At 39.1% G+C, this 23,468-nt stretch overlaps 4 protein-coding genes and 1 non-coding gene across 13 annotated transcripts; 3 read left to right on the top strand and 2 right to left on the bottom strand.

Annotated features, from left to right (window-relative positions):
• The first annotated feature begins 782 nt into the window (after window positions 1-782).
• Window positions 783-5,435, top strand: LOC127808854 (heterogeneous nuclear ribonucleoprotein 1-like). Its single transcript, XM_052347521.1, has 5 exons — window positions 783-1,071; window positions 1,158-1,285; window positions 1,530-1,752; window positions 2,395-3,592; window positions 4,878-5,435. Exons 3-5 carry the CDS (start codon window positions 1,531-1,533, stop codon window positions 4,889-4,891), a joined length of 1,434 nt encoding a protein of 477 aa, XP_052203481.1. The 5' UTR covers window positions 783-1,071; window positions 1,158-1,285; window position 1,530; the 3' UTR covers window positions 4,892-5,435.
• A 1,166-nt stretch (window positions 5,436-6,601) lies between these two features.
• On the bottom strand, window positions 6,602-10,606 carry LOC127808866 (ras-related protein RABA5a-like). Of its 6 annotated transcripts, none has more exons than XM_052347550.1 (3): window positions 10,346-10,606; window positions 7,793-9,787; window positions 6,602-7,218 (listed from the first exon to the last, which is right to left on the bottom strand). In XM_052347550.1, the coding sequence occupies exons 2-3, from the start codon at window positions 8,130-8,132 to the stop codon at window positions 6,884-6,886; spliced, it is 675 nt and encodes a 224-aa protein (XP_052203510.1). In that variant the 5' UTR covers window positions 8,133-9,787; window positions 10,346-10,606; the 3' UTR covers window positions 6,602-6,883. The 6 variants fall into 6 exon arrangements, with proteins under 6 accessions (XP_052203510.1, XP_052203507.1, XP_052203511.1 ...); XM_052347547.1 differs by having other exon boundaries at window positions 7,793-8,266; XM_052347551.1 differs by having other exon boundaries at window positions 7,793-8,219.
• Window positions 10,607-11,941: 1,335 nt separating this feature from the next.
• On the top strand, window positions 11,942-12,022 carry TRNAL-CAG (transfer RNA leucine (anticodon CAG)). Its single transcript has one exon. It is a non-coding gene; the product is annotated as a tRNA-Leu (tRNA).
• Window positions 12,023-13,317: 1,295 nt separating this feature from the next.
• Window positions 13,318-16,305, top strand: LOC127808228 (inositol transporter 4). Its single transcript, XM_052346668.1, has 6 exons — window positions 13,318-13,465; window positions 13,630-13,700; window positions 13,795-14,130; window positions 14,251-14,358; window positions 14,915-15,526; window positions 15,642-16,305. The coding sequence occupies exons 1-6, from the start codon at window positions 13,333-13,335 to the stop codon at window positions 16,116-16,118; spliced, it is 1,737 nt and encodes a 578-aa protein (XP_052202628.1). The 5' UTR covers window positions 13,318-13,332; the 3' UTR covers window positions 16,119-16,305.
• LOC127808227 (U-box domain-containing protein 4) lies at window positions 13,589-20,504 on the bottom strand. 4 transcript variants are annotated; one of them, XR_008024890.1, is made up of 4 exons: window positions 18,912-20,504; window positions 18,471-18,539; window positions 14,255-14,348; window positions 13,589-14,115 (listed from the first exon to the last, which is right to left on the bottom strand). XR_008024890.1 is itself a non-coding variant. In XM_052346667.1 (3 exons), exons 1-2 carry the CDS (start codon window positions 20,214-20,216, stop codon window positions 18,477-18,479), a joined length of 1,368 nt encoding a protein of 455 aa, XP_052202627.1. In that variant the 5' UTR covers window positions 20,217-20,504; the 3' UTR covers window positions 13,589-14,115; window positions 18,471-18,476. The 4 variants fall into 4 exon arrangements, 3 of the variants coding, with proteins under 3 accessions (XP_052202627.1, XP_052202626.1, XP_052202625.1); XM_052346667.1 differs by lacking the exon at window positions 14,255-14,348; XM_052346666.1 differs by lacking the exons at window positions 13,589-14,115; window positions 14,255-14,348 and adding an exon at window positions 17,773-18,279 and having other exon boundaries at window positions 18,912-20,503.
• Window positions 20,505-23,468: the final 2,964 nt, after the last annotated feature.

Genomic DNA, 23,468 nt, shown 5'->3' with positions numbered 1-23,468 from the left:
TGGCTGTGTTGTGGGTTGCAATTTGCAGATATAATAAGGCAGCGTCAAGCAAGATGACAGACTAGTTCAACGATTAATTAATAATGGAGTAGGCCAGTCATACATAAAGGTGAAGTAACTATTGCTGTATAGAAAAAACAAGGCATTTAATAGGAAAGCTTCCATCTTTGAGGGAATATAAAATAAAGGGAAACTTCATGTAACAACATTTAAGAGTTAACAATTAGAAGAATAACCATAAACATAACCCCCCCCCCCCCCCCCCCCCCATGTTAAAAAGTTTCTCTTAACTTAAATCAACCATGAATCAATCATATCGGTTGCCTCTCAATCACTTCCATCACTTATCTTATTCATGCCCTCTCCTTCTCCTTTATTATTTTCAAAACCAAATGGCTATTCTCATGTCAAAATGGTTGGTTGGTGGGCTAATCACATTCATTACTGCAGTATAGAAAACTACTTGTTACCAAGGTACTTAATATAATAATATGTCCATTCACATTATAAAGAAAAAAAGAGAACCCTTTCACTGGAAGACCAAAACCATGTCCCAACCCCAAGGAGATCAAAACTATTTAAGAATTCAAACAAATCGAGCTTGCTAAAATCCAGATGAATAGAATATATAGAAATGGAGAGGAAAGTGATTTTTTTTTACCAAAAAAAGGAAGGTAAAAAATGCCATGTTTTAGACCAACACTAGCAAAACTGAGCAAGTCAACATCGTCCATTGTTTCCGCTTCTGTGTTTCTTACACGGGAATATAGCCAAAGCTCGCTCTCACCACACCCACTCTCTCTCTCTGCATATATATATTACCCACACACACACACACACCCCTTATATCTGTCCATTATGTATTATTAAGCATTTCTGTTGTAAATACATCGCCTCTCTTTTCTCTTCCACTTGATGAAAAGATTGCATCTTTGGGCATTGAATAAACAGTAAATTGGAAGAAGAGCAAAGGAAGAGAGGAAAAGGAGAGGGCCTTCTGCCCTCTGCTCTTTCTGTGCTTCCTCTCAGATCTTGATTCTCTTCTTCTCTCGTCTGGGTCTTTTTCAATTGGTAATTAGGCTGGCTATGCCTTGTGCCTTACAATTCTGGGTTGGTGATATCATTTCAAAATTTAATTGTTCTTCTCGGTTTTCCAGGAATCCTATATTGTTCTCTGATCGGTTTTTGATCTGCCGAAGATCCGATTCTTTTTGTTTGATTTCAATAATACCCATTTCCTCGCATATCGCAGGGTCTCCAATTTCCGTGTAGATTGTCTGGAAAGGTATGGTTGTCCTTGTTTAATCTACATTATGATGTTTCTACTGAATACATCTTACAGATGAAAGGTTAGATTTTATTTTCTCACAGAAATATAAGAGTGGGAATTGAATCCCATATGAATTTGCTTTGATGCAATTGCATGCTATTCTTTAGATCTGGTTTATGTTCCCAGAGGTGATCGTTTAGAGATTCAATTAGATTTGAATTCACTCTATGAGTAACTAAGCTGTGCGATGTGGTTACAGAATGGAAACGGAGCCTGGAAAGCTATTCATAGGTGGAATATCTTGGGACACAAATGAAGGCCGCCTGAGAGAGTATTTCCAAACCTTTGGTGAGGTTATGGAAGCTGTGATAATGAAGGATCGGAACACTGGTCGTGCCCGTGGTTTCGGTTTTGTTATCTTTGCTGACCCTGCTATCGCAGAAAGAGTTGTTAGGGAAAAGCACATGATAGATGGTAGAACTGTAAGTTGTGCATTTGAAATCAATATCGTTGGCACTAGGGATTTTGCTCAACATATTTCGATCAGTATTTTTCTAACATTGCAAATTGAAGCATCGAATCCCAAGAATCAAGCAAGAGCTGTTCTATTGAATCTTGCAGTGTTCTGAATCGACCTGAAACTTATGACAGCATAGAATTATTAGGAATTGGTTTGCCTTTTGTCTATTAAACCAATATTATTCATTTCATGTTTTGTTTGTTTGAGGTGCATTTATCCAGATTGTGAGTTTTTGTAGGCTACTTGTGATAATTAAGTTGGAATGGCTTAACTATGATACAAAGCATAATTGAGTTTTGTACTCAAAACAGAAAGAGGCCAGGCATTAGACATTAAATAAATTTTAGTAAAGGAAGAGTTTTATGTAGTGTTGCTTGGCTGATTCAGTTTTCTCAAATGAGCTTTGAATTAGTTTACACCCTGCTCGAGTACTTCAAGAAAGATATAAAAATCTTGATAGCTCAAGAAGAAAGGCCAGAAGTCCACAAGTTGTCAATGTTCATGAGAACATTGCTTGAGAAAGAAAGTGTGAACTTCATATATAAGATTGTGTGCTTGCTTTAAATTTATAACTTGTTTCTAAGCAGTTGCCTTTCATTCTCAGGTTGAAGCAAAGAAAGCTGTGCCTAGGGAAGATCAACATGTTCTGAACAAAAACAATGGCAGCCTGCAGGGGTCTCCAGTTCCTGCCCGTACAAAAAAGATATTTGTAGGAGGCTTAGCATCAACAGTCACAGAGAGTGACTTTAAAAATTATTTTGATCAATTTGGTAATATCACAGATGTAGTTGTCATGTATGATCACAACACCCAGAGGCCCAGAGGGTTTGGGTTCATCACATTTGATTCAGAAGAAGCAGTGGACAAAGTGTTGCTCAAAACTTTTCATGAACTCAACGGTAAAATGGTTGAGGTTAAGCGTGCTGTCCCCAAGGAGTTATCTCCTGGGCCAAGTCGGAACTTGTTAGGTGGCTATAACTATGGCCTGAGTAGAGTTAGTAGCTTCCTTAATGCGTACACTCCGGGATTTAATCCAAGCTCAGTTGGAGGGTATGGAGCGAGAATGGATGGCAGATTCAGTCCAGTTCCAGTTGGCCGAAGCGGATATCCTCAATTTAGTCCTTCTGGTTATGGGATGGGACTGAGTTTTGAACCTGGATCAAATCCAAGCTATGGGGGAAATGGTAACTTCAGTTCTAATATTGGCTATGGACGTGCACCGAACCCTTTCTACAGTGGAAGTCAAAACAGGTATAACAGCCCCATTGGGTATGTTGGGGGTAGTGGTGGAACTAGTTCTGTATTAACTTTGATAAATCAGAACAAGGGGGCAAATGAGAGTCTTAGTTATAATGCAAATTCTGCAAACTCTAATGACTTTATGAGGTCTGAAAGGAGCAGTGCTGGACTTGGAGGTGATTTTGCCAGTATTCGAGCAATTTGGGGTCCCTCTAACATTTCAGGAGAAGGTGGAGGCAGAGATTCTACCCCTAGTAGTGGCAACATAAGTTACGCCCATGCAGATAGTGCTTTCAGGTCTGGAGTTGGCGGTTATGGAAGAAACAGTGGAAGTAATGCTGCACCATCATCATTTGCTGCATCAAGTGATGATCATGGACCTATGGGAAACTTATATGGAAGTGGTTCATTTTATGGTGATACTACCTGGCAGTCATCTTCTCCAGATCTAGAGGGCTCTGGCTCTTTTGCATTTGGGCTTGGGAAAGTTGCTTCAGATGTTACAACCAAAAACTCTGCCAGATATGTTGGTGGTTATACTGTTGCTAATGCAGCTAATAGAGGTAAATTCTATCTCCTCCTCCTCCTCACTCGTGTTCTCTTCTTTCTTTTCCTTCTAAGGGTTGCTTATTTCTAGAGGCAATTGAAGTAGAAATTTTGGTGCCATGAACCTAGGCTTGATGCGTATATATTGGTTGGCCAGTCTATTTTCATGCCTGGATACAAATTACATGCTACTTTAAATAATCTAAAGGAAACCCTGCATCCTTTTAACACCAATATTGTTCAAGCTGTACAGCTTCCTGGTTTGGTGATTCTACTGTAATTTTAACAGGAAGATCGTGTATGATGCAAATCCTATTGGTTTGAGAAGTTTATGTGAACACTGGGGCAGTTCAAAACTAGGACTTTCACTTTATGTCATATGAGGATTTTGGGTCAATGCATGCACCAATTGTATATAGTCAACTGGATTAAACATGTTCAGTCCTCATGCTTTCTCAACAAGCTTAATAGGACTCCTTACAAGTGTTGTTTCCATCTACTATTACATAAAAATAATCTAGTTATTAATGACTGGACGAAACCAAGAAATAACCCCTTCCGTGCGAAATTATAGAAGTTCTCTTTTAAGATCAAACAATTCCATCGAATTAAGTTGTTAATGAGTTGTTTGAGAATAGGTTGTTCAAGCATCTCCTTCTCTATAATAAGATAAATTAGTTAACTACCTGTCATAAGCCAACTACCTTATTAAAGGAGTGACACATGATTCCAAAGGTGAGTTATATAAGCTAGAAAGAATATTCCTAATGTCAATGCACTTCATCATAATATTGTGCTAGGTCTCTTTCTACCGTTGTAAGTTCAAGCCACCTGATAAATAAGTCACTAATAAATGCTAGATGTTGGATGCAGTATTCTTACTACTACAAACTTTGAAATAAAGGTCAATTTCTGCAATTCAGTGACCTTAAAAATTATACGCATGAGCTTACCCTTGAGGAGGTCTAAACTGTATGGTGCATCTGCTGCTGAATTATTTATCATGTAAATGGTAGTAGTTGTTTTCTTGATTCCTCTGCTATAATTTTACTAGTGAAAATACAAATATTAGTTTATCAGACTCAGGATAGCCAAGGGCCAGCATATATAGTTTTTGTGCTCTTTTAAGATTATTTCCGGTGGCTGTTAAGTTAACCAAGAAAAAGAGGAAGAGGATTAGGTTTGGCTGTATCAGGAGTATCGGGTACTGTGATTCACTACACACACTGTTAAAACACCATTAGTTTGAGGTCCAAATTGATGTTTTCTGTACTTATGCATTTCTTGTATCTTTTGCTTCAGGAATTGCTGCATAGGGAAGAGGATGCCAGAATGTTATTGTAGGCGGAGGAAGACGATCGATCAGTTTTACCATATGGACTGTGAATGATGTATAGTATCATTGGTGAGAGATTTTTCAGTTTGATAGTAGTTTGAAAAGAGCTAACCGACGCACCTGTTTTATAGACCTCATCTCAGAGCAAGTAGCTACAAGGGTTTCGTTTTCAGTTTGAGCTTGAGTTTTCTGAAAAGCGGTTTTCATTCCTAAGAACTGAGATGTAAATCAGCTTGCTTTACTGTATCATGCATCTCTAGTGACATGAGAACAGAAAGAGAAGAAAAAAAAAAAGAAGCGGAGGTTTTCTCTTTTTCCCCTTTTTAAGCTTCTGTTCTGTATCCAGCAAGGTTTGCTAGTTTCCAGTCAATTATTGTTGTTTTAGTTTCTTTCCCTTTATGGGTGGGTTTTGTTGTTGGCAAATTGCATGAAACAACTGTCTGTTTCCAAAACGGATGCTCATCTGGGGTCCCCCAAGAATAAATTGTCTAATATGAGATACATTTTTCCTTGGTATTCTGAGATCTTCTTTTTCCCCAATTATTGTCTTGGTTTCCATATTTCATAGCTTCAACTATTGGAATCTACTGGATCCACTGCGCCAACTCAAATATGATGATGATGGTGAAGTGACTGAATTAATGATTATAACTATGACCCCTAAGAATTGCAGATGGAGCAGTGGGCTGGGTTGTGGCTGTATCCAACTGGCAGCCTAACCACTTCATGCTAGCTATTCTATTCTATTCTACAAGAAACTGAATCCCCAAAAGGGTCATGCAACATGATGACTTACACTTAGCAGCCGATGCCATTTTTCCTGAAAAGTGGATGACAATGACTAAAGAGGAAATTTGGCCATCAATGGAATGTGGGTCCATTCGTTTTTCCTCAAGAGACCACCAAATGGAGCATAATGGATACATTGATCCTGTGGGTTACAATTTGGATAGGGAGAATTGCTGAAATTGTCCTGAATGTGTAGATTCACAAAGAGATAGGTTTGAGACAACTTTCACATCACTTTCATCATATGTCCCAAATAAGGAATAGAATTCTTTGGTGGTACAACTCTTCTCCAAGCCCCCACATTCATATGGGTGTTAATCTATTCACCCATTTGATTGAGACATTCACAAATGACATTTGTTATGATTCTGTTACCTTACTAATGAATCATTCCTCAACTACAATGCAATAGTTCGGCACATTATTGGCATCTACCTAGATATGACAGATAATAAAAACTTCTTTACTGAATCTATTGATTAATAAATGTCGCGGTGTCACACCTCCCCAAAAAAGGAGAAGAAAAAGGAAACCAATAATGCCTAAACTAATGATTCTAAGTTAGATGCGGAATTAACATCTCAAGAGCAAGTGTAATTGACAGGACGCGGACTCTCCGATCTATAATTTTGCAGTGATAGGCTTCACGGCTCAATATGTTTACCCAAGATTGATTAGGGTACAAAATCTGCACTAAAGATGCACATCAGCCTGACTAGAAAAAGAAAGGACCCTCCAATAAGTGTAAAAGAGTACTCACATTGTGCACGTGATCATATGATCAGGCATCAACCCCACTATAAGACCAACAAAAAGGAAAGCGAACAAAGCCCTGAACATGAAATCATGTGAAGAAATAAAAGAAAACAAGACTCAGATTTAGACAGCTAAGGAATCAAGATACTGAAACTCATTCAACTTTACAACAAAATCATTTTATCCCCTTCAAGTCATCTACAATTTCTACTCCACTTTCTCCTGATAACCCAGAAAGAAAAGAAAGAAAAGAACAAGAAAACCAGAAAAAATAAATGTTGCAACATTTTGGAAGCAACAGGGATATGAATTACACATGATGGAAGAAACAGCTAAAACCTTGAAGAGTGAAATTAGGGCGAGGGAGAACAAGCAGTACAGGAAAAGATATAAGGGACTCAGACTGGCACTAACAAACTTAGTCGCTTTAAGATGAACAACACCCAGCTTTTGTAGTTTGACCTGGCTCTTGGTTCCCATCTTCCTCTAAAACAACAGTCTTACCATTTCCGGCCCATGTAGCATCCTGTTTCTTGTTCTCTTGTGTTTGTATTACTTTCCGGCTCAAGATATTATAAATCTCTTTCACAACAATTTGGAAGGCAGCAACTACATTTGAAGAGTCAAGAGCTGAAGTTTCTATGAAAAACAAACCCTGTTCTTCAGCTAAGGCCTTGCCTTCAGCTGTGGAAACCTCCCTCGCATCTTTAAGATCAGATTTGTTCCCAACGAGTACAGTAACTACATTCATGTCAGAGTGAGCTGTTGAACAATCAAAGGAACACAAATCAACCCTGGTTCCTCAATCTAGGTAAGAGTAGATGTAACATGATCATGGTATCCAAGGACACTTAAACAAACCCGCATACGCATGAATCTGTAAATAATAAAAACACTACTATATCAGTATTATAAAGCAAGATCAAACATCTGGATGCCAATGAACTGCTAAAGTTTCAATTTGAACAGTACTTGAAATTTCAATAGCGTGAATAAGCATCAGTACAGCTTCCGTAACGATAGCAAACAACCCAATACAGCTATCTTGATTTCATTAACCAACCCACGCATTAATTATTAATGTATTTCTCATATGCAGATATCCACCAACAAGACACCAAATATTCATCTTCCAAGTAAACAACTTAATAACACAAACCCAAAGAAGTAAATAGTAATTGAATGTAATATTATTAACATGCACATGGTCTAAAAAGTTGTTCTATCTTGATTGATTCACGGGGTCGTAAGTCCCAAAATTTTGTTGCTAAAAACAAAAATCACTTTTGCAAGGAAGCACAAACAAATGGATCAAAATAGTTTGATCAGTACTTACTGTGAAGTTCATTAAGCCATCTGCCAATGTTACCGAATGTCTGACGCCTACTAATATCATAGACCAGAAGAGCTCCAACTGCCCCCCTATAATACGCAGATGTAACTGCCCTGAAACGCTCCTGACCGGCTGTGTCCCAGATTTGTGCCTTGACTTCTTTTCCATCGATATCCATTTTCTGAGTTTGGAACTCTACCCCAATAGTTGATTTAGAATTAGCGTAAAATTCATTTCTTGCAAATCTAGCAAGCAAGTTTGATTTCCCCACAGCTGAATCACCAACCAAGACAATCTTAAAAAGATAATCCTGAGTTTGCTCCTCCTCAGTATAAAATGTCATTTCCACTCCTTGAGCAACGTCTCTCCCAACTAGAAAGCCATACAATCTGGAGTACAGTCGTCACAGCAGCGAGTCTTTCACAAGGAACTAAAAGCCCAAAAATAGAGATCAACATTTCCAACCAATATGAGGAGCTGAAACAAGAAAGACAAAGGCAGTAGTGGGAAGAAATTTTAAAAGCAGGTTCTATGAAGGACATAAGCAATTGTCCAGAAAATATTTAAATGCACTGTGAAATGAAATATAGCTTGTCAATAGTTGTCCCTTTTTCAATGGTCACAAAATTTCTGATTCCAGTAGTACATGTTGTGAAAGAAAAGCATGCTTTACACTACAACGTTTTCCATATGAAAGCTCACAAGTGCATTGTCAAGTTGCACATCAAATTAACTTCTAAATTTCGAGGAGAATATGAAATACCAAATACAAGAGGTGAAGGGTCAAGTTGAGCATAAACATCAACCATTTAAAAGTAAAAAATCAATCTTATGAAGGCAGCACAACAATGTAACAAATAGTCCAGCCAATGATTCATGATTATGAAACACATTTAGGTTTTAGAAATTCAGTTTGCCAACTACCAAAGCAAATTATAGACTGTCAATTATATAATCTTCAAACTGCTTAAGCGTGAAATACAGCACCAGCCATCTCAAAACACAAGAAGCAAAATAGAGCTCCTAAATATATCTTTGGACAACAATTGTATCGGACATGAAGGAACTGTAGAAATCCTGACCATATGTAATTAGCTAAAGCAAATCAGCACAAGTACCCAGCATCAAAAACAGTCTTAAAGCAGAAAAAAAATAGCCCACGTGATGCATAAAAATTACATAAACGTTTTTATTAAAAAATACAAGCTTGATTCAATACTTTCTTCAAACTAATAAAACATAAAAACTATCCATGTTAAACATCCCTCATAGCTAAGGAATCACCTAGAGGGGCCCAAAAGCATATTATTTTGTACATATCATCAAAAGAAAAACGTCATATCCTCTAGTGTTTCACTTATGGCATCTGAACACAAATAAAGAATACAAGTCTCACATGATGATGAATAGCTGAGAAAGCAAAAAAGTCAACCCGATTGCAGCGTAACTAATAACCAAGGGAAAACGAGTAATGTCATTCCAGCAAGAAAAACCTAAAGGGGGAAGAAAGTCCCTAGGAGGTTTTTGGAGTAAATGATCAACTGCAAGAGAGGATCCTAGCTGGAATTGATGCAGACTCATGGACTAAAGGGATCAGGAAAGCTTAGGAGATCAGAACTGTAACTTGAGTATAACCAGTGCAGAGCTTTGTCATTGTGCTAGTGGTATTGGGCCCCTCCTGCTTGGACAGGGCAGTTGAGAGTTTGTTTCTTAGTTGGTATCTAGTCTTGGTAGTTTACAGTTGTGAGGTAGTTTCATAGCAGTCAAGTGACAGTTTGGAACTTGTATAAAAGAGATACGATTGTATTGAGAAAGCTAATTTATCATTACATTCTTCTTCTATGTTTCTTCTCTAAACTACAGAATTCTCTCTCGATGTTCTCTCCTTCCGGAGAACCACGTCCATTGTCCTTGAAAAGCAGCCGATCACAGGCTTGAATCAGTGAACTTCCATGTAACGTATGCCAAGTTTCAACGAGAACATTTATGGATGAAAACCTGTGAGAAGCACCGCGAGGCCAAAAAATAGCAGTCAACACAAAAATATGCATCTATATCAATCGGAAGATGATGAGTAGCATAAATCCCAGTATAAGGGAACGGAATTGGTTGCAAGAGATCCAAAGCGCTTGTACATACCCAACAGAAAGGAAAAAGAAAACGGAATTGGAAAGTACGATAACTGTGAATAGCCACTCTTTAGTCAACACGCTTGTAGTCTGATACTGTCCAGGTTCAACAGATTGACAAAATTCAACTTTTATCTCGGAGCTTCCAATTGTCTCTACTCGGCCAGTATGTCGATTAGCGCCCCCCCCCCCCCCCCCCCCCCCCCAAAAAAAAAAAAAAACAAAACAAAACAAAAAAATTGTCGGTACCTTTTTCGTCTCTACGCTAATGAAGGCTTCACGAACCCAGCAATGAGTTTCGCAATCGAAAGAGTGACACTATAGACTCTTGATTACAGAGCATTCCCAGACATTTAAATAACTGAAGAGGACAATAGAAAGAACAAAGAAAACTACTTTATGGAATTAAAAGTTTGAAAATGCCCACCTTTTTTATGAAGGAAAGCGATCTTTCTCTGAATCTCTATCTCAATTCACTCGACCAAGCTCCCGATCGAATTGCAGACCAGATCAGAACCGCCGAAATGTGGATCGATCACAAGAGTCTTAGAAGCCCGTAAGGTGAAGAACGAATCGGAGACAATGGCAAATATCGATAAATTAGAAACGGTTCTGTGATCGAGGGGGGGGCGCTAAGGTTAGGTTTCGAGAATCGAGGAAGAAGACACGCTGGCACACTCACAGAGAAAGGAACGAGAGAGACGACATTGATCTACTGCACGCTAGTGTACAAAAAGAGTGTCTCAGTTGGGCCCCCTTGGCCCAATCATCGTAGCTTTCTTGGCCCAATCAACGTAACTACTAGAAGAAAATTTATTTTTAAACTAAATAAAAACGTTTTATACAAATATATTGTTTTGGCTTCATAGCATAAATCATAAATCTTATACAAAATAATAATCACATTAATTCAATTAATTACTTGTTAGTTAGTGTACAAAATTTATACCACTTTTGTGCTGTTGGGTGGATAGGTCTTCCAAAATTGATAAAAATATAAATGTTATATGATATGTGTCATGATGTAACATATCTAATATAAGAGAGAAAGGGTGGTGAAATTTTTAGAGTCAATTATTATTCAATTTGAATAGTAGTCGTGCTTGATTCTTCTTAGTCATTAAGTATTTTTAATAATTCTCAAACTCAATCTTGCCTAGACTTGCTCAATCACTACAAGAGTCCAGAGCTTGATTCTTCAATAAATTTTCAATAATCAAGATAGTCATTGTATTTAAGAACAATGCAATCAAAATCATTGCATAATTTATAAAGATACTTGGTGCTTGATTATTGGTTACGCCTTTATATAAGTTTGTTAAAAGAACTTATTATAGATAGAATTATGTTATACGGATAGTCGAATTTAATCTTCTAGATGAACTTGGGTGCTAGTTATACAATATGGATATGGCCCGGGTAAGGGCTCCATTTTGTATTGCTTGCTCCAGTGGTTTTGAGTGTGGACTTGAGCCCATTTTGAATAGTTCTAACTTTTCATGCTTGGTTTTATTAGAACCTTTAATTAAATTTGGGCCTTTGGACTTAAGTTTTACGTCATTAAAAGAATATTTTCATATTCATCTCTAGAATTGGATGGCCTAGTATCATCATTGATGGTCTATCTCATACATTTTAGAGTTTTGGATATCACAAGATTATGGGCTTAATTTTGTTTCTATTGGAAACTATGCAATTACTTGTGTCTATTTGATGGGCCAGAGCTTCTAATTTACTTATTATTTCAATTGGAATACAGACGAATTGTGAATTTTAAATAGGGTGAAATAGTAGTTCTAAATAAAGATTGTTTGTGTATTAAAGATTTTTCGAGTTTCTCACATTACAAATATATATATATGTAATAAGTGTGACGTGATAAATTGATTTGGTAGATTTTTAAATAAATATAAAAAATAGAAATTTTAAAATTTGTTTTCTCATGGACGATATATAGATTATTTTTTTTTTAATATCTAAACTCAAACGATAAGTATTAGTTCAGAAAATGTACCCCTAACGCGTCAAGATGGCCGAGTTGGTCTAAGGCGCCAGTTTCAGGTACTGGTCCGAAAGGGCATGGGTTCGAATCCCATTCTTGACAACTTTGTTTTGCATGGTGTCCGTGCTGTTCTTGGAACCAGAATGGGATTTCAAAATCCGGTTTATGTTTTCTTCAATCTTAATTAATAATTTTGGAACAATCTCTCCGAATTTGGAGAAAAAATCTGCCATTAATCCTAAACCAGAGTCCTAATAGGAAACAACTTCCCGGAAGATCCCAACAATCCACCAGTTTCTATCCCGATTGGAATTTGGGTGCCAACACAACTCCAAATCCCATCCAAACCAAGGGTTTATTTGTGCTATAAATATACAAGGAAGAAAGAAAATAAGTTCACCATCATCCAAGACAGCCGAAGGTTGCAGATAGCCTGATACCTGAATTGGGTTTGAACCTGTAAAGTTGCAGACTTTTTTTAACTTTTTTTTTTTTTCTACATAATCTCAGTTTTCTTTTCTTTGAAAATAATTTGATTTGATGATGCTTCTCTGATGAGATTTTAAGATGCATGGCCCAGTATGGATTTGATACAGTGCTTCTTTGTCCTTTTCTTTTCTGATTGTTGGTTAGTACTTATGATCATCGGCCCATATGCAAGTGCAACCCAATCTAGTTATTCTTGCTACGATTTTCTTCTTTCCCGAACGAATTTATACCCTTAGAAACATGAGATATCTATCAGGATGTTATCTTTTACCGAGAACTCTTATGATCTTGTTTGTTATCTTCCATTTGATAGAGATGAGAAATTCTGTCTTTCTACCACGTTAATTTGGTTTCGGTTTCTACGTTAGTATCTAACTAAGTTCGCGTAATCTTGATTCATTCATTGTCCTGTTCCTGTTCTCTCTCTGTGTTCCGACAATCTTGATCGTTTCTACTTCTTCTGTTGGAACCAGCCCCTTCCCTTGCTCTTGCTTCTTTTCTCTGTTTATTCTCCATTCTCTTTCACTTTCTTCTTCTTGGGTCCTACACTAGCATTACCATATTAACACAACATGGGTTCAGTTTCATCGCCCTTGATTGTACTGATTTGGCTCTGACTGGTTTATCTTATCCTACCAATTTGCTAAATCTTCCTAGTTGCTAGCTAGTATAAGGCATGCACTTCATTCAAAACTTGGATGTCCTCTTTTAGGCGTTTCATGAAGTGGGCCAATTGCTACAACAATGTTAGACGCCTTTTGCTACAACAATGGGCGAATTGCTGTTATCTTCTCTCAATTTCTCCAAATTAGTAATAATTTCTGTATAGTTTTGTCTTCATGCTTGGTTTGAATTTTAACAAGTCAATTATTTAAAAGCAGTATATAAAAAATCTTGATCAGGAAGTCAGCAACTCGAGACAGATGGAAGGGGGTGTTCATAAACCCGATAAAACAGATTTCACAGAATGCTGGCGAACGAGTTGGAGAAAGCCATACATAATGCGGCTCGCGCTCTCAGCTGGCCTTGGAGGGCTCCTGTTTGGTTATGACACAGGTATTGTCTGGTGGAATTAAGGCTTATGATTGCTGTTTTTGTATAACGTGCTGCATTAGCATTTTGCATCCCTTTCCTTCAATCATGTTGCAATTGCAAATCGTTGTGAACAACATTCCTTGGTGATATCTCAATGCAGTTTATAATGTCTTTGTGCATTACAGGTGTTATTTCTGGTGCTTTGCTGTATATTCGAGATGATTTCAAGTCTGTTGACAGGAAAACATGGCTACAGGCAAGTCTAGTTCATGATTCAGTTAGTCTATCTAAGCCTTTTGCTGATTATGAGATGATGATCTCTATATTTATACTTCACCGTCAATCTTCAGGAAACAATTGTGAGTATGACAGTTGCAGGAGCCATAGTTGGTGCTGCAACTGGGGGATGGATAAATGACAAGTGTGGCAGGAAAATTTCAATCCTTATAGCTGATTTTCTCTTCTTTGTCGGTGCAATGATCATGGCTGTTGCCCCAGCACCTTGGGTGATTATTATCGGACGAATATTTGTAGGTCTTGGTGTTGGAATGGCATCCATGACCTCGCCTCTCTATATTTCAGAAGCTTCTCCTGCTCGAATTAGGGGGGCACTTGTCAGCACAAACGGTTTACTGATCACTGGGGGGCAATTCCTATCATATCTGATCAACCTGGCATTCACCAAAGTATGGAAATTCAAACACTTGAAAATATATATATATATATATTTTTGACGTTGTGAATGATAACTGTCTATAATTATTGGACAAACTAATGGAACTGCCTCTAAATGCATGTGTTTCTAGGCACCTGGAACATGGCGGTGGATGTTAGGGGTTGCCGGTATACCAGCCCTTCTTCAATTCGTGCTGATGCTCTCACTTCCCGAGTCTCCTAGATGGCTCTATAGACGGGTAATACACACACACATTAACTTTTTGTGTCAAGTAAGATAATTCACTAGAAAAAGGCAGAATGAATGGATCAAATCTCGACTGGAAAGAACACAAAATATGCCAAGGACGCACAACGCTTCTAAAACTCATGACCCACAAGAAGTCCCAAATAATCCATGAAGCATCATGGCAGCACCCCAACTGTTCACATCATAGGAGTAACATTACATAAATTCAAGAGGCAGGGACAAATGGTTTAGGTGCTTAATAGTATTCATTGTGCAATAACATGCGAATTGACCTGGCATAAGCTTGTTTTTCACTGTATTAGGCATAGAGGTTGGAGTTAAAGCAGCAGCCCGAAGGTACTGCGTTCACTTATAATCCCAATCAAGCCTTCAGTATATCCCCTAGATTGGCTGATATCACTAGCGAATAGCCCAACTAAACATATATTTTTAGTCTCGTGCTGAATGTTGTATTAGCTATTGCCTCTGATTGACTAATGGACTGCGAAAACATCCTTTTCCAAGGAAAGCTGATTACGGTTCGTTTGCCTTGATCTGATGATCAGAACAAAGTAAATGAAGCCAGGGCCATCTTAGAGAGAATCTATCCTCCTGAGGAAGTTGAAGAAGAGATGAAAACTTTACAGAAATCAATTGAAGATGAGAAGGCTGATGAAAGTGCCATTGGTGAGGGTATTATTTCAAAAGTAAGGGGTGCTTGGAGTAATGTTATAGTTCGGAGGGGCCTTTACGCCGGTATCACGGTTCAAGTGGCTCAGCAATTTGTGGGTATAAACACTGTCATGTACTACAGCCCCACCATAGTTCAGCTAGCCGGATTTGCTTCGAACCAGACAGCTTTGGCACTCTCTCTGGTTACTTCGGGGCTCAATGTTTTTGGTTCCCTTATTAGCATGGCAACGGTTGACAGATGCGGAAGAAGAAGGTTGATGCTCTGTTCTATGGTCGGAATTATTATTTGCCTTGTGTCCTTATCTGTCGTCTTCCTCGAAGCATCCACCCATTCTCCATCAATTACTAGACTAGAATCCTCCCACTTTGGTGGAAACTCTACATGCTCAAGCTACTTAGCAGCGCCGGCTGGATCAACCTGGAATTGCATGACATGCTTGAAAGCATCCTCAGAATGCGGTTTTTGTGCACATGAACCAAATAAGGTCAGTTTTTTTCGCGCAGCCTTTCCCCATTCACTACCGAATTCAACTGTTTCAGTCTATCGAGCAGTTCTCAAATTGTAAATCCATCTAACTTGCTGTCTGACTTGGTGACCAGTTTCTTCCCGGAGCATGCTTGGCCTTGAGTGACGCTACAAAAGCCGCGTGCCATGCAGAACATCGAACTTGGTACACGCAAGGCTGTCCAAGTAAATTCGGGTTCTTGGCGGTTGTGCTTTTGGGTGCGTATATCATACTGTACTCGCCGGGCATGGGAACGGTACCTTGGATCGTAAACTCGGAGATATACCCATTGAGGTACAGAGGCATTGGTGGAGGAATGGCAGCAGTTAGTAACTGGGTGTCGAACCTAATTGTGAGCGAGACATTCTTAACATTAACAGAGGCTCTGGGCTCATCTGGGACGTTCCTGCTGTTTGCTGGGTTTTCACTTATTGGACTGATAGCCATATTCTTCCTTGTACCGGAGACTAAAGGCTTGCAATTCGAGGAAGTGGAGAAGATGCTTGAAAAAGGCTTCAGACCAAGCCTATGCAATTCTAAGCAGCAAGATAAGGATGAACTTCCTGCCTAAACTAACGTAAGATCCATTCTGCAAATATTCTAATTTTTATTTATTTTTATATATTCGATATGATTTTTGGTTTCTTACTTCTTAGGGTTAGGAAAAAGTAGTAGTAAAGGAGATCATGTTTTATTTTAGGAGAGCTGGTAGTGACTTGTATTTTGAAACTTTGCATGTTTTCAAATTGTTCCTCTCTTCCTAGAACTGTTCTTTTGTTCTTAAATAACCACTCCTAAACATGGCGAACCAAGCGGGTTGATGAAAGACTAATTTCTCTTTACAACTTAAAAGCCTCTAAACATTTGGCACCGGCGAAGAAGAGCTAGCGGCTACCGGGCCTTACCAGTATTGGCTCCTGCGAAATTGAAACCATTATAGCTCTGCAGGCAGGCCAAGGCCCCGCTTGGCAGCAGACAAATAAATTCAGTGTTCTGGGAATGATTTGGATGAATTTTGCTCATCCATTCCTTCCATAATTGGAAGGCGAGCGTGTCTTAATATTAAGATACAGATTGTTCGATATATGTGTATATATATCGACTTTGAAGGGAGACTCAGTGGCTGCGGCAGCCAGCCATGCAGTCCCCAGTCTGAGAATTGCATATGGGCTGAGGCTACGCTCAACTGAATTAAAGACACCGGCGTGTTCAATGTAGTTCCATGCAGGCTGCAAAAAATGGCTAAGCCACCAGCACCAGTAGAGGCAGGGCCACAACAAGCCCTTCTCTGCCATGCCAGCTCATGCACTCAGAATGCCGACAAGCATATAAGTATGAGAGAGAGAGAGAGAGAGAGAGAGAGATGTGCGCAGTTTCCACACACAGAAACACGTATATAAAAGAGTATATGGTGGGGGTGGGGGTTGGTGGATCGCAGGCTGGCTGGCTGGTTCAGTGGCCCTTCTCGCCCGCCTACACTCACAATCACATGCACTTCTGGTAGAGCCCGCAAGACAACAACAGTAATAGTCGGCCGGCAGGATTAAACTACTTTACACCAAAGCAGCAAAGCTTCTATCTCAGCTTCATGGTCATGACTCATGGACCCTACCATCATCCCCCCCCCCCCACACACAAAAAAATATATATATATTATCATCCCCACCTTCATCATTCTCGTTATTAATTCATTCATTGGCAAATTAACCCACCATTTCAATGAATTAATCACATTTTCCAATTCAATCTGGAGACAGCTGCAATCTCCAAGAATCCAAGGCCCAGCAGTTTTTTTTCATTTTGAAATTATAAGGCAAAAGAAAGTTGGGTTATGGAAATTTCTGAACACAAAAACTTAAAAATAAACGCAGTTTGGCAGTTTTTCTGAAATGGGCAGTAGTAGTGAAGTTGAAAGCCTCACCCCACCTAACTGGAGACGCAGTTTGGCAGTCTTCTGGCCATTAAATTAACTCTTGGTTGCAGGTCAGGTGTTTAGGCACCAATCAATAACATTACCAATTGGGTTTTGAAAAGAAAGTATAGGGAACCACCGGAAATTATGAAAGCTCAACTAATTCACAAGCGAGTTTGAAGGCTTTATTATCTAACCATGTAACCTAAGAGTCTGAAAGCAGCTTTACATCTAACATCTGTTACGAAAATAATACATAATAAATAAATCTAGCATCAGAATACTGAATACGTGCAAACCAAGGAATACTATATGGCATAGGTAAAAGCAAACCTTTTAGTAGGAAAATAGAACAATCTACAGTCATAACACCACCCCTTCCCCCACCAGCCCGGGGCTAAACGTTTTGCTTTCCTTCAATATGGGCTGACAAACAAACTACTAATCTTCTGTTTCACCAGAATTTGGATCATCCAAACAAAACATAACCTAAATCCTCACCAACCCAGAAAACCTCATAGCCGTCGCATTGGCCTCCAGGGGCATAGCTGGATGGCAAAAGAGGAAGCTGTAAAGTCATGCTGGAGGCTGCAAATCTGCATCCTTCTAGGAGTAATCCTTGTAAGTGCCAATGGAAACAACTTCAAACTCTGGTCACCAGGCACATCCTTGATTTACCTCCATAGTAATGACCCAGGGACAAGTTCGGCGAAGGCGCAAGTGATAGCGCCTAATCAGAAAACCTCATAGCCAAGTAGGTTCACCCTTCTGACAAAAAACACTAGAACTGGGGGCAGGAGGAAAACAGAAACCCAAAAACCTAGTTGACATATTCATACAACAAAAATGTCAGCTTTCCCTCTCTAGCTAACATCAGTGTAAGAAATCGTGAATCCTGCTCACAAACTTGCAAATTCCTCAACCGCTCTGTACAAACCATCATCAATACACTTACTATACACAATCAACAGCCAAACCCCAGTAATTAGTATAACACGAGACTTAATATACCTCTCTCTAAGGGCTTGAAGTAGAAGCTTCTTGCCTCGGTTCTCTCAAATACCTCAGCAGAGTTTCAGCCTGCAAGACCACATATGTATGCAACAAATTAGTCAAGTCACCCACAATCCATCGTCATGTTTAAACTCAGACTATTGTTTAATCATATAAACTCAGGAAATTATTATTCATAAGAAAAGAAGTAAAATTTAAACCTCTCTTCACAGACAAAAACACACACATCATTCAATGGAATTGGAAACAAACTCTACACTCTAATGCAGCACATAAGCCTCACCACCAAGATATGATGCTTATGTGATGGGAATTTGAGCTAACAGAGTTATAGCACTAGCACGTATATTCAACTATTCAAGTGAAGAAGATGGTAAAGCAGAAAGCTTACTAACAAACAAATCAGAATGGAAGAATGAACAGAGATGAAGATTTCACCTTGTGCTTGGCTTTTGCAGTACCAGTCTGCGAAAGCGCCGCTAGAGGAGGTATCCCGCCTTCCCTGACGAGCAAACCTCTGTTCCTCACACTATCAGCACACAACTGCAACAGGGTCAACACTGCGAACTCCTTCCCCTTATCCGAAGCGTCCTCGATCGCCTCCACAAGCGCCGGAATCCCCCCTTCCTCCACAATCGCCGCCTTTCCTTCCGGAATCGCTGCCAAGCTGCTCAGAACCACCATCGCCTTCTCCGCAAGCCCCGTCCCCTGTTCCGCTACCAGCGCCACCAGGGGTCTCACCGCTCCGGCGCTCACCGCCCTCTCCTTGTTCACCTTCACCGAGCAGAGCTTGTACAGCGTCGTTAAGGCGTCCTTTTTCCCCCTATTCGAGCCGTGAATCAGCAGCGAAACCAGCGGAGGAATCGCTCCGCACGCGCCGATTGACATCTTGTTGTCGTCGATCAAAGATAAGCTCAGCAGAGCACAGGCCGCGTTCTGCTTTGACGTCTCGGTACCTGTCTTCAACACGTAAATTAGCGATTTGATGGCTCCGGCGCTGGTGATGAGTGGCTTGTTGCCTTCGTATAACGACAAATTCAACAAAGCCGTCACGGCGTGCTCTTGCGTCCACGGATCCGTACACCTGAGCAGGGGAATCAATGCCGGAACAGCCCCGGACTCGCCTATCAACGCTCGGTTATCCGACCGATTCTTTGCCAGGAGCCTGAGCTTCGCTGCCGCAGAGCGCTTCACGGCAACCGACGGCGACTGGAGGCCGTCGATGCAGATCTTCACCGTCGGCTGGAGATCCTCAGGCGATATACTCTCGATAATCTCAGTGGAGAAAGTCTCGCGTTCTAGAAACCCCGTGCAAGGCTCCGCCTCAGGCTCCGGATTTGGATCGGAGACATTCTCCGACGACGGAACACAAGCTAACCTCTGTAACTCGCCGGAGATGTCGCTGCTACACGCCGAGAAATCACTAAAGGCCTGAGAGAGGTCAAGAAATTCATCTTCCGACGATGATGACTTAACGGACTGGTTATTCCGAGCCGCAAGCTCGCCAAGACGCAAGTCGATGACGGAATCGGTCAGATTCTCAGACACGCAAACCGATTTCTCAGCGGCTGAGCCTGGGAAGGAGCAGCTGTGGTCGGTCTGGTAGAAGTTGGAGCGGACGGTGCGCATGGACCGGCCCAGAGACCTCTGAATCTTACTAGAAGACACAGAAAACGGACTGTAGAAGGGCCGCGTTGTGGGCAAGCGGCTCGAATTGGAGCGAGAATCTTCCACGGAAACCATTGCCCGGACCACAAGCAAAGCACAGAACTTTGGGAAAGATTATTATCGGGATTTAATCCAAGAAAACTTCAATGGCCATTCAGTAGTACACCATGATGATGGAGTTTCCAAGAAGTGGGTTTAAGAATTACACCGGAACTGGGAGAGACTGTGTCCAAGGGAATTGCATGGTGAAGTGAAGCCCGGTGATTGGTACAAGATAAAAGGGCTCTGCAGATTGGACCGATGGCGGATTTATAGGCGGACACGCGATTTAATGTTCTGTTCAGTGGATTTCATTTCGTCCGTCCGGGGGGGTAGGGAGGGGATTTATTTATTCTCACAGCGCACTGCTAATCCAGAGCGTCACAGACCAAACAGAAACCATTACAAAAACAAACAAACAAAAGTAACCCCCCTCCGCCCCCAACAAATTTGGACGACGACGGTGTGATGATGATGTTCCCGCGGGTCACAGTCTCCGATGACGCCAGCTCGCTGCTCGTCCTTTCCGGTGAAGAACCTCCGTCGTAGTTGTGAAATTACCTTACTCTCCTCATGTTGCCAACTGGCGGCATGATCAGGTAAGGCGCTGGCTGGGTAAGCTTGTGTTGGGTCGTTGGATGGGCGTCTGACGGCCCAAAGTGCTTCGGGTATCGAGCCAAGTCAGCTGGCTGTAGAGCGCTTTTTCACCTGTGACTGGTGGTGGGCCACTGCTGTCTGCGCCAGAATCTGCCAAGTGTTACCGCGTTCCCAGCAGTTTGACTGCGGAAAGGACACGTGCCTCAAAAATTACCTATTACAGACCAAAAAAAAATGCATCATTATAATAATATATTATTATTATTATAAAAACCATGTTACTTGTACCCTCGTCCTTACATTTTGGGTTATATTTAAAGATACAAATAATTAAAATATTTTTACAAAAATTATAAATTTACTCCCTTTACTCTCTTGGTTGCCTCTTCTCTTCTCTTCTCTTCTCTTCCCTCTTTTTCTTCTCCTAGTTGCCTGATTCAATCACCAATCATCACCTTTCTTCCACGGCCTTGCCTCGCCTCGTATTGATGGTCTTGAAATGAGAAGATTTGCAATAGTTGACACGAGATGAGATGAAGACAAACAAAAAAAAAATAGTGATCGATGATTGTAACCGTCGATCATGAAAAGAAATAGGAGAAAATAAAAAAAAAGACAAGATAAACAAATTTATAATTTTTGTAAGGATATTTTGATCATTTGTGCATTCAAGTAAAACCCAACGTGTGACCCTCAGGAAGCATTTTTCGTAATACAATCAAATGGGCTACTAGTCCTTGGATTATTTTTATTTGACTTCCTTATCTCACTTCTTATTTTATTATAAATAATTTACTTTCTATTTTTAACTTGTCTCAAAAATTGTGCATGTTCCAACCGTACTCTCTATTTCACTTTATATTTTATTTATTTATTTTAATAAACTTTAATTCTATTTATTTTACTTTATCTATAATTTTTACACATACACAAAATTAATAATCAAATACATAAATTAATAACTAAATATACAAAATAATTAGATATATATAACAAAATAATTAAATACCCATATACACAAAATTAATAATTAAATACACAATATTAATAATTCAATACATTAATAAATAAAAATATATTAAAATCCTACAAACTCATTTTTTTGAAATTCGGTCTCCATTTTTTGAAAATTCCAATCCAAAATTTAAAGGAAACTCACTAAGAAACTCATGAAGCAATCATTGGTTATGAAGAAATCCATGTCGTGGTCGCCACGGCTGGTTCTTCTTCAACCAATTCAGCCTTCCTCATGTCTAGCCGTCACCAAATCTGGTGCTTGTTGATGGCCAACGGGTGGGATAGGAGGAGAGTTGAGCAATTTGTTAAATAATTTTTGCTCACCAATTTTATTAAATAATTTGAAGCTCAATAAATATTTAACTAGTGACAAGACATATAGAAAATAACGTTGGAGTGAATTTTTTAAAGATAATTCTCTAAATTTTGGCTTAAGGAGCAATTTTGGTTCGCATTGAAGATGAGCTTAGTATAATATATGATCAGGAAACGACAAAATTTGGTTACAGGTAGAATTGAATATTGCATTCATTCACCTATTGCTAATTAACAGGAGAAGGCGACGTTTGGGCGAGTTGTTTACCAACTTAATCCCCATTTTCAATTACAATTTGTGAAGATAAAAGAAATTATTTTTTAATATTAAGGTTAGGTAAAAGTGTGGGACCAATTCTGCTCCTCCGCCACATGTAAAAGCGATCACATGATGGTGACATGTCACTGCCACGTAATAAAAAAGAGAAGGAAAATAATAATCATAATAATAAAGTTGATTTGAATTGAATTTTTTTTTTTTTTTTTTGGGGGGGGGGTAATACCGTAATTGCACTTGCACTCGTGGTTTTGACTGCAAAGGCAAAGGAGCATTATTAACATGTGTTAAGAATTGGGTTAAGGTTCTCGTAGTTTGATTACTTTCCACTCCAAGCTTCGTTTCTGTGACACTTATGATGAAAATTGTGGGACTTTTTGACAAAATATTACCCACTTCATATGCAGTGGTTGCCACACATCTATCATCTCCTATATAATAATATAATAACCTTTTTCATTTATAATAATAATAATAATAATATTCATCAATATTGTTAGAGAAGTCCATTTAAGTGTCCGATTCATACTAATATTGGGTTTTTATTTTTTAAAATAATATTTAATGATTAAATTAATACTTAAAAAAAATAATGCAAACGTTAAAATAATACCTCTTTATATATTTGTTGAGATTATATCATTTATATAAGTTAAATTTTTAATAAGTAGAATTCTCGACATAACTATTTTTTAAGATTATCGAATAAGTTTTTCGACAATCTCATTTTTTATATTCTCGTATTTTTAAGTTAACTTTTTTAAATAATAATAAATAATAAAGTGTAGCATAACACAAATAAATTAATTTAAACAGAGAGTAATATTACTTTAGCCACGTGCTAATTCAGAATTGAAATGTAATAATCATGACTCGTTTCAAACCAAGGGAGGCTTTGTAAATTAAAAAAAAAAAAAAAAGTGAAAGTGCAAAGTCATAGTCATACATTTACATAACCCAAATGAAAGTGAGTGGAAGCAGTCACATCCAGATTAAATTAACTATTGAAGCAGTTGACTGTATATAGTTCGCCCCCTGCCAAACTAATTAATTAGCTCTGACCTCACCCTAAAGATCGTCCA

The sequence above is a fragment of the Diospyros lotus genome, chromosome 8 (genome assembly GCF_014633365.1).
Source record: "Diospyros lotus cultivar Yz01 chromosome 8, ASM1463336v1, whole genome shotgun sequence".
In the NCBI taxonomy this organism is placed as follows: domain Eukaryota; kingdom Viridiplantae; phylum Streptophyta; class Magnoliopsida; order Ericales; family Ebenaceae; genus Diospyros; species Diospyros lotus.
The sequence above is the reverse complement of the archived record's forward strand: the minus strand, read 5'-3'. Positions and strand labels throughout refer to the sequence as shown.

Excerpts from the sequence above, each read along its gene's own strand:
- LOC127808227 (XM_052346667.1), bottom strand. The coding sequence starts at position 20,216 with ATGGTTTCCGTGGAAGATTCTCGCTCCAATTCGAGCCGCTTGCCCACA. Across the intron at positions 18,540-18,911 it reads CTGCAAAAGCCAAGCACAAG|GCTGAAACTCTGCTGAGGTA; the intron begins GTGAAATCTTCA and ends GTGGTCTTGCAG.
- LOC127808854 (XM_052347521.1), top strand. The coding sequence starts at position 1,531 with ATGGAAACGGAGCCTGGAAAGCTATTCATAGGTGGAATATCTTGGGAC. Across the intron at positions 1,753-2,394 it reads ACATGATAGATGGTAGAACT|GTTGAAGCAAAGAAAGCTGT; the intron begins GTAAGTTGTGCA and ends TTTCATTCTCAG.
- LOC127808866 (XM_052347550.1), bottom strand. The coding sequence starts at position 8,132 with ATGACATTTTATACTGAGGAGGAGCAAACTCAGGATTATCTTTTTAAG. Across the intron at positions 7,219-7,792 it reads ATGGCTTAATGAACTTCACA|CTCACTCTGACATGAATGTA; the intron begins GTAAGTACTGAT and ends ATTGTTCAACAG.
- LOC127808228 (XM_052346668.1), top strand. The coding sequence starts at position 13,333 with ATGGAAGGGGGTGTTCATAAACCCGATAAAACAGATTTCACAGAATGC. Across the intron at positions 13,466-13,629 it reads CCTGTTTGGTTATGACACAG|GTGTTATTTCTGGTGCTTTG; the intron begins GTATTGTCTGGT and ends TGTGCATTACAG. Across the intron at positions 13,701-13,794 it reads ACAGGAAAACATGGCTACAG|GAAACAATTGTGAGTATGAC; the intron begins GCAAGTCTAGTT and ends GTCAATCTTCAG.